Source organism: Rhincodon typus, chromosome 19 (assembly GCF_021869965.1).
Source record: "Rhincodon typus isolate 14 chromosome 19, sRhiTyp1.1, whole genome shotgun sequence".
NCBI lineage: Eukaryota > Metazoa > Chordata > Chondrichthyes > Orectolobiformes > Rhincodontidae > Rhincodon > Rhincodon typus.
In genome coordinates this window covers 37,740,970-37,750,300 of record NC_063350.1, presented here as the reverse complement: position 1 = coordinate 37,750,300, position 9,331 = coordinate 37,740,970, and the positions used below count along the sequence as shown (strand labels likewise).

Sequence of the window (9,331 nt, the reverse complement as noted above, 5' to 3'; positions counted from 1 at the left end):
CGTTTCGGGCCTAGACCCTTCTTCAGAAAGAAGGGTCTAGGCCCAAACCGTCGGCTTCCTGCTCCTATGATGCTCAAAACTTTTCCCCCATTTTCTGTTTTCTCTCTAAATGAAAACCTTGTTTAAATAAAGTTCCAATGGAGCCAGATCATTACAAGGTAATCTTCAGTGCATATTCTTTCAGGCAACCTAGACTGACTATTTGAAAACCATATTCTACTAATCCAATCCTGTCCTTAACTGATTGCCACTGATCTTTCACCTTTTGCTCATTGCATTTAATTTAAACTTTTATCTTAAATTTACCAATAGAATTTGAACCAAATTTCACATCCTAATTTGATGTGATTTCCATGTCAACATTGCCTTGCGGCTGTAGTAGTCTGGTGTACTGTAACATAAACAAAATTATATACTAACCAAGTTAGGTATTTCAAATATTGGGGGTGTCTGTTAGTGCAGTTTGACAGATAGCTGGTTTGTGATGCAGAGTAATGCCAAGCGCAGGTTCAATTCCTATACCTACTAAGGTTACCATGAAAGTCCCACCTTCAGTACCTTGCCCATTGCCTGAAGCATGGTGATCCTCAAGCTAAACCATTGCTGGTCAACTCTCTCTAATGAGACAGCAGTCTTCTGGGACTGTGGTAAATTTACCTTTACCTTATTTCAAAACAAAGCTAGTACTTTCTGAGGTGCAAATTATATTTAAACCTACAAAGAACTAAAGCAATTGAATTAACCAAAAAAATTCACATTAATGTTAACTAAGTCAAAATTATAACCATTTACATACCTGCTCTGGATTGCAGCTGTGCATGTTTTACCCTGTGTATTTGACTATGTTGAATGAGACAATTGCTAAATTTTCTTTTCTGGCCTGACTGCAGTGTTGATACCATTGTGCTTCATCAATCAAATTCAAAAAGTTCAAGCAACAACCCCCCCTTTCCAATCTGGGGTTAGCAAGTGAAAGAGCGATTTTAGCATCAGCACAGTTAGCCATTAAGCTATTAGTCTAGCCTTTATCTGAAGCCATAAAATGGAAGTGAATATTAGATAATTATTTCTTCCTTTCTAAAGTGACAAGGGAATAGGAAGAACAACAGGTTCTTGTGTTTTGTTATTTTTCGTGTGACCTACTCATTTAAGTCCATGAGACCTCTAATCTTTTTGTGCAGCTACATACACCTGGTAACTTAAAGGATCCAACTCACGCTCACTCGCATGAAACTTCTGGAACTGTTGTGTGACCATGTAGCCTAATGAGAGAATACTAAAAATATTCAAATGTGGCAACAGATTAGCATATACAAAATAAGCACTGGCATTAGAATAATAGCTCCACAGAAACAAGGATAATTTATTAAAGATTAGATTAATTAGATTTAATTGTTAAACATTTAAAAATCAAGATATTTAAATATTAATTATATTCAAATCAGCCAACACTATTACAGTCCAGGAGGATCAGTCTTTGTCCATGACCTTAAATCTGTTTTGGTCATAGTACTTTCCTCTATCACTGCTAACATAAAACAGGCACTGCACCTGAAGAGTCAACTTATTAACCAGTCCTTTAAAACGTTCTTACCTGTTCTTTGTAGAAAAACCCTGAGAAGTGGGTTTGCTGTCTTAATTGCCTTCAGATAGTTGTCGTCATTATTTATCGGTAACAAATCCCCATGAATGTCAGCGTAACCCACTAAAACATCAACGTTTGGAATTCTGTGGACATGCTGCAATAATCCATAAAACTCTTCAAATTTTCCAGGTTTGGATCGATCCAAGGAAAAGCGTCGAAATTCAGCTCCAAACTAAATAAGTAAAAAGCAAGAAGAAATACTGAAGCAAAGTAGTGCGTGTTTGAACCATTTTAAGAGATTAATCTTGGGAATTCAGACAGAGTATTAAAATGAATGTACAGGAATACATATCCCTTAGATTATGTATTCCTTGAGTCACTCTGCAAAGAACAGTCTCCACAGGGATTCCCTAATCTGCATCAAACTGGTAAAACACTGTCAGCTCCCATTGACTTCACAAAGTTAGAGGCTGATCCAGAGAACAGCCAAAGAATTTACTGGAACATGTGTTTAAGTAAAACGCATAAATCAACTTGACATAACTAGACAAACCAGTTTTATTTCAATTTTTAAAATCTCTATCAAACATACTTGCTTCTCAAACAATCACAAAAAAAAACTATCAAGCAGCTTATATGAAAGGATTAAGAAAAAAAAAGTAGTATTTAGAAAATAAAAATTTGTGAAAAGAAATAAAGCAGGAGTAAACTGCCTACACTGTGCAGACATTCTTTAGTAATCACAGGAATGCACTAACGTATCCAACCTAGATAGGAATGGAGTGGACTGTGGGGATGCAAACATTCTTTTGCAGCTTTCTTGTGGAAAGTCACAGCAAACAAAATCCAGATAACAATGAAAGCAAATAAAACCAGAAAGAGAAAAACAATTCTCTGCTAGTTTCAGAAGTATCAAATGGATAAAAATTGACTCAGAAATGTTATGCAAACAAATTAGGATTGAATTCGTTCATATGCAAGGAGAACATTTATCAATTAAAACCTTCTAACTGATTAAAGTTTTAACGGCATTTTTGGTTTGTTTAATACATTCTCATCAGGGGTGCAATCCTTTGATTTTTTTACTTATAAATTTGGTGTCACTGTCTCACCGATCTCACTAACACCTAAAGGAGGACTGAGGCTCCGACAGCTTGTGTTTTCAAGTAAACCTGTTGGACTATAACCTGGTGTCATGTGATTTCTGACCTTGTCCAGCCCAGTCCAACACCAGCACCTCCACACCCTGTCCTATCTTTGACAACACTTTTGGAAATAACGATCGGCATAGCCTCTTCAATCATGCTCCATCAGTAAAATGTTTTAGGAAGCTATGTGAAAGGAAGGAACTAGAAATAATGAGAACTATTTCTAAATAACACACTTAATAGGATAGACATCAACACAATGCAAAACTGCTTATAATAGCAACATGCAAACTTTTAAAAGGGAATGCTTCTCTGTCCTTCCTCCCAATATCCACCATATCATGAATCAGATTTCTCATAACAAATATGCTTCACATTGGCATATATGCATTGTTCTTCTGGACGACTACTGTATGTACATCTATAGCTACGTTTAAGAGGATAATGCAGAAAATTATAACGTGCATCAATAAAAGCCTTTCTTGAAATTCCCCAATTTATAAATTATTCATTCTTTCTATTGTCACATATCTAAGGAAACACAGTAAAAAAAGTGTGCTGTCACCCCAAACTGATGCCATTTTGGAGGTACAGAAGAATAAAAAGAAAGCACGTAAATAGACTTGATCTTCATCAGCCCAGGTCCCAAACATGGCTCCAGGACTTCTGCAAGGTCCCCACTCCGGGCCTACTGCAGCCAGAAGGCCCTGTTCCGGACACACTCAGCTGCAGTCGACCACCTGCAGCCTCAGAAAGAGTTCACACTCCACGTCCACTGCAGCCAAGAGTCCCTGCTCGGATGCCCCGCTGCCCAAGCATCAGGCCTATGAGCCAGGAGTGGATGAGTGGGGGTAGGGAACGGAGTGGGTGTTGAAGGGATTGGTACAGGTTTATAGGGTAACTGTAATTAGGACCACCCTATGTGGTTGAAACCTATAACCTAAACAACATGATACTTCAGGCCCTTCTTTCTCCTTCCACTAGCTTCAGATAATTATGTTGGACATTAAAGCAATACAGCACAGAGTCGATTATACAACGTGGAAACAGACCTTTTGGTCCAACTCATCCATGCCGACCAGATATCCTAAACTGATCTAGTCACATTTGCCAGCATTTGGCCTATATCCCTCTAAACCCTAAACTAGTCATGTTACCATCCAGATGTCTTTTAAATATTGTAATAATACCCGCCTCCACCACTTCCTCTGGCAGCTCGTTCCATACACGCACCACCCTCAGCATGTAAAAGTTATCAGTCATGTCCTTTTGAATCTTGCTCCTCTCACCTTATACATATGCCCTCCAGTTTTAGACTTTTCCCCTACCCTGGGAAAGAGACCATGGATATTCACCCTATCCATACCCCTCTTGATTTTATAAACCTCTACAAGGTCACCCCTCAGCCTCTGACGCTCCGGGAAAAAAGTCCCAGCCTATTCAGCATCTCTCTATAGCTCAAATCCTCCAATCCCGGCAACATTCTTTTAAATCTTTTCTGCACCCTTTCAAGTTTAACAACATCTTTTCTATTGCACGGAGACCAGAGCTGAATGCAGTATTCTAAAAGTGGCCTAACCAATGCCCTGCACAGCCGCAACATGACAACTAAACTCCTATACTCAATACACTGACCAATGAAGGCAAGCATGCCAAACACCTTCTTCACCACCCTGTCTACCTGTGAATCCACTTTCAAGGTACTATGCACCTGCACCCCTTGGTGCCTTTGTTCAGCAACACTCCAGTCCTAAAAACAACCCTCCACCATCACCCTCTGTCTCCTACCTTCAGGTCAATTGGCCAGCTCACCCTGGATTCCACATGATCTAACCTTGCTAACCAGCCTACCATGCAGAACCTTGTCCAATGCCTAGCTGAAGTCCATTTAGACAACATCTACAACCCTGCCTTCAAACTTCTTTGCCATTTTTTCAAAAAAAAAACTCATTCAAGTTTGTGAGACATGATTTCCCACACAACAAACCACGTTGACTCTCCCTAATCAGTCTTTGCCTTTCCAAATACTTGTAAACCTTGCTCCTCAGAATCTCCTCCAACATCATAGAATTGTTAAAAATGTTCAGAGGTTGACTGTCACTGGCCAAGCCAACATTTATTTCTCATCCCAGGTTTCCTTGAGAAATTGTGGTGACCTGCAGAGGGCATTCAGAACACATACCTCCACCACACTGCTAGTTCAATGTCAGTCTGAAAACTCTCTTCTTAGAGTATTTTCCTTGCCCCGTTGATGCTCTAGAACTACAAAGTTGAAGAAAAAATTTAGAGCTTCCACCTCACTGGAAGGGCTTCAGGCTATTATAACCTGTTCCAAAAACTTGGTCACTTTTTGACAGCTATGGCAAATTACATGACAGCATGAGTCAATCCACAATACATTAAAATAAAATAACCTACAACATTCTTTTCTCAAAAACAAAAATGCCCATCCCTTAATGTTAAGGGATCAAGATCCACATCTTCAGAAACAAATTGGTTCCAGGAAAACACCATACATTATCCTTATCCCAGGTTTTCTCAAAATCTGTCCATTAGTTTAAGATATATTAAATACAGACAAACAGACTAACAGCAGAAAAACTATTCAGTGATAGAGATGAAAATAAAGCTGTTCATCCCGTCTCCTCGTGATAATAGATGCTTCAAACAATTCCTGGATCGGGATCCAGATCTTCACCTAAACTAATCCGTTCTTCCTTGGCCATGCAATGCATATCAAGCTTTGTTAAAAACCCATCCATTTGTTTTTGAGATATATTATTTACAGGTAGATCGAGGCAAAAGTCATTATCTCCACTTGCCTTCAGTTGGGTGATAGCCAAAGAATTACTATGTAACTGAACAAAATATCACAAATTGTGAAAAACACTTTCTTTAAATATAAATATTTCTTCACTGTGGAAAAACAATAATTTTAGAGAGCTAAGAAAAACACTTCAAATAGAATTTACAAAATGAATGTCATTTTGCGTCTCATATGAATTTCTGCATTTAGATTGCATAGTTAAGCTCTAAAAATATTGCAGCTGCTCTTACAAAGAGAGGGAGCCAGGTATCAGTGCTAATCACGCATTAAACAAATAAAGTGCTGAATTCTAAAAGACAACCATGGGTGGGAGGGGTTTAAATCTTAACCTATGTATTTTTACTTCTTCAGAAATGGGGGAGGGGAAGAGGGCTCTGAAATAAATAGAGAGAGGGGGGAGGCGATGATAGAAGGTGGATAGAGGAGCAGATAGGTGAAGAGAAGACGGACAGGTCAAGGAGGCAGGGATGACGCCAGTACGGGTGAGTGTAGGTAGGGACATGTGATGGGGGTTGGTCAGTGAGGAGGGAGGGGCGGGTAGGTGGGAGGGAAGACTGACAGGTCAAGGAGGCGGGGATGAGCCAGGCTGGACTTGGGATGAGGTCAGGGATGGGGAGATTTTGAAACTTGTGAAGTCCACATTGAGACCATTGGGCTGCAGGGTTCCCAAGTGGAATAGGAGGTGCTTTTCCTCCAGCCCTCGGGTGGCATCGTTGTGGCACTGCAGGATGCCCAGGATGGACATGTCGTCCAAGGTGTGGGAGGGGGAGTTGAAGTGGTTCGCGACTGGCAGGTGTTGTCGTTTGTCACAAACTCAGCATAGGTGCTCCACAAATGCGATCTCCAAGCCTCTGCTTAGTTTCCCCAACGTAGAGGAGGCCACTTCGGGAACAGCGGATACAATATACCACATTAGCAGATGTGCAAGTGAACATCTGTTTGATGTGGAAGGTTTTCTTGGGGCCTGGGATGGGGGTGAGGGGGGAGTTGTAGGGGCAGGTGTAGCACTTCCTGCGGTTGCAGGGAAAAGTGCCAGGGGTGGTGGGGCTCGTGGGGAGTGTGGAGCGGACAAGGGAGTCACGGAGAGAGCAGTCCCTCCGGAAGGTAGATAAGGCTGGGAAGGGAAATATATCCTTGGTAGTGGGTCAGATTGCAGGTGGCGGAAGTGGCGGAGAATGATGCGTTGAATCCAGAGGTTGATGGGGTGATCGTGGTTTGTTTCTACAAAGGTTTTAAAAGAGCAAATACTCCAGTTCACCTATAAACATGACAATATCCTAGATGTTTGAAGTCTGCACAGGATATCATGCATTTTAAAACCATGAGAGTTGGAAAAGGCAATGAATTCAATGCATCCAAAATATTATGAATAGAACAGAAGCCAATAAAATAAACTAAAAATAACACCTTGAATCAGATCACTTAACTAGGAATATACAAAAGGTTATCACTTTAATATTTTCTTTTTTTAAAAAAAAAAATCAATCATTCTTGGGATATGCATGTCACTGGGTAGGCTAGCATTTACTGCCCATTGCTAATTATCCAGTTGGTAGTTAACCATCAACCATGTTGTTGAGGGTCTGGAGTCACATGTAGATCAAATCAGGCAAGGATGGCAATTTCTTTCCTTACAGGACATTAGCGAACCAGACTGGTTCCTCCAACAAATGACAGAAGCTCATGATCATTATTACACCACTTCCTTTCTTCATCTAACTCTTGGACCAGCTTTCTGACATTTAAATCATTAAAATTTCTAGATCAGACAATTTTACAATGCAAGAAATCTTCATTGGTCTTCAGAGATAGCAAGAACTGCAGATGCTGGAGGCAGAGTCAATATAGTCAGGACTGATGAAGGGTCCTGACCCCAAAACATCAAACGCTTTTGTCAAGTTGCTTAATAAATTACAAATACATTCAGTTTGAAGCAAATATGACATTACCTTCCATTTCAAAAAAACATATGGGTTTCTTACACATTCAAATTGTTTTGTGATTGGGATTAATTGGGAGTCCATCCACTCTGGGCATCAGTAGATAAACATTTAAGTACATAGGAAACATGGTCTAATTAAGGAAGTGGTGATCAAGCCATTTATGCGATGAAAAGATTTTGGATGTAGTTAAGTATATTCAGACAGGCAATGATTACTAATGTTACAACAAAATAGCCAAATTGTTTGCACACAAAGTAGGTTTCCGTCAAAAAAACCAGGCAAGAATTTTCGTACAACTTAATATACTTAATTCTGTTTGTTTGAACTACATTAATTCATATTGAAATTAAAACACAAGTAAGTAAGATCTGACAAACAACAAGAACATTTTTATAAGAATGTGTGCATCCAGTGCAGACTGCTTTCTTTTTGGGCTGTTACCGATCAACTTACATAGGATTGTCAAAATTCCCTTTCCATTTTAACCAGCTTCCCAACAAATCCTTATGGGAACACGAATTTTAGTTACATCGCTAATTGCTTTGTGTTGGCATTTACAAGCCTCTTTACTACGAAATTTCTTACAAAGCAAAAAGCATTAAAAAAAAACACGCAATGAACTGCACAAAAACTTGTTACAGCCGCCGGCTGTTCTCTGAAAGATCTTGACGCCTTTATTACTTCCTTGAACTGTGCTGTCACCTGTTCCAACTCCCAATAAGCACAGAACGTAGAAACAACGCGTCTACCACAAGAAAAACATAAATATCGTTCTAAAATCTCCTTTTGAAACAGGCCTGTATCTGACCGTCAGATTGAACCTTGACCTCAGCAGCTCGCTGACAGATCCTGTGCCAACATTAGCCGGGGCTGTGGGATTAATTCCCCTACAACTACTGACTGGCAACGCACGAAGCTCATTGCGCCTCCTTTTACACACACACCTTGCTCTTCACCTCCACAGTCTCCAGGCTTCTGGACGGCGTCCGGTGATGAGTCTTGATCATTTTCGGAAGAACGTTTGTTGGCCGTTTTGGTGCCAGCTGCTCGCCCGACCTTCCAAGGGCAGCGATTTGAATCGGCCCGGATGTAATGAGCAAGTTGGTAGGGGTAAGGTATGTGAAAGGTCCGGGACCAATCTCAGACCCTCACCAAACTCGTTCTAACACTGGTTCCTCCGCCTCCAGCCACCGCTGCTGTTCGGGCTCCAGCCGGTTACTAGCGGCTGCGCGTGCCCAGCTCCTCCTCCGCCCACCCGCAGCTCAGCCTCGCGCTCCCTCCTAACGACCGGCAAACTCCGACTTCGTTACCAGATGACGTCACTCGCCCCGGAAACCCAGCCTCGGTTTCACCTGTGTGTACGCGCACCCAGCCCGCTGCCTTATTTTGAGCGCACACCCATTCGTTCTATTGTCTGAAGAAGGGTCTAGGCCCGAAACGTCAGCCTTCCTGCTCTTCTGACGCTGCTTGGCCTGCTGTGTTCATCCAGCTCTACACCTTGTTATCTCAGATTCTCCAGCATCTGCAGTTCCTGCTATCTCGTTCCACTGTCTGCCCGGCTTTCGTGCATTTTTAAAAGCGCGCGCGCGCCCCCGGCGGCGGTTGGCACCATCTCGCGGATTCGAAGAGTTGGTGATGGGTCCAAGTGTCAGACGTGCCTTGAGCAAGCAGGTATCAAGTAGGTGTCTGGGATGACATACCGAGAGTAACAGCTGAAGCAAAAGTTTTTCAAGTTTCAGTGAACAAGTTTGAAACTTCTGCTATCTGTTCGGCATAATTATCCTAACTTTACTGATAAATGTAAGAAAGCCTAAAATGAAAGAATAAC

The 9,331-nt window shown here is 41.2% G+C and overlaps 1 protein-coding gene across 1 annotated transcript in view; it reads right to left on the bottom strand.

Moving 5' to 3' along the window:
- LOC109912683 (partitioning defective 6 homolog beta-like) overlaps positions 1 to 8,983 on the bottom strand; it is a 29,436-nt gene extending 20,453 nt beyond the window's left edge. The window contains exons 1-2 of the mRNA XM_048608509.1: positions 8,448 to 8,983; positions 1,595 to 1,817 (exon numbers count right to left, since the gene is read on the bottom strand). Of these exons, the coding sequence (XP_048464466.1) occupies positions 1,595 to 1,817; positions 8,448 to 8,510 (286 nt within the window). The 5' untranslated portion in view covers positions 8,511 to 8,983. The remainder of the gene's footprint in view (positions 1 to 1,594; positions 1,818 to 8,447) is intronic.
- Positions 8,984 to 9,331: the final 348 nt, after the last annotated feature.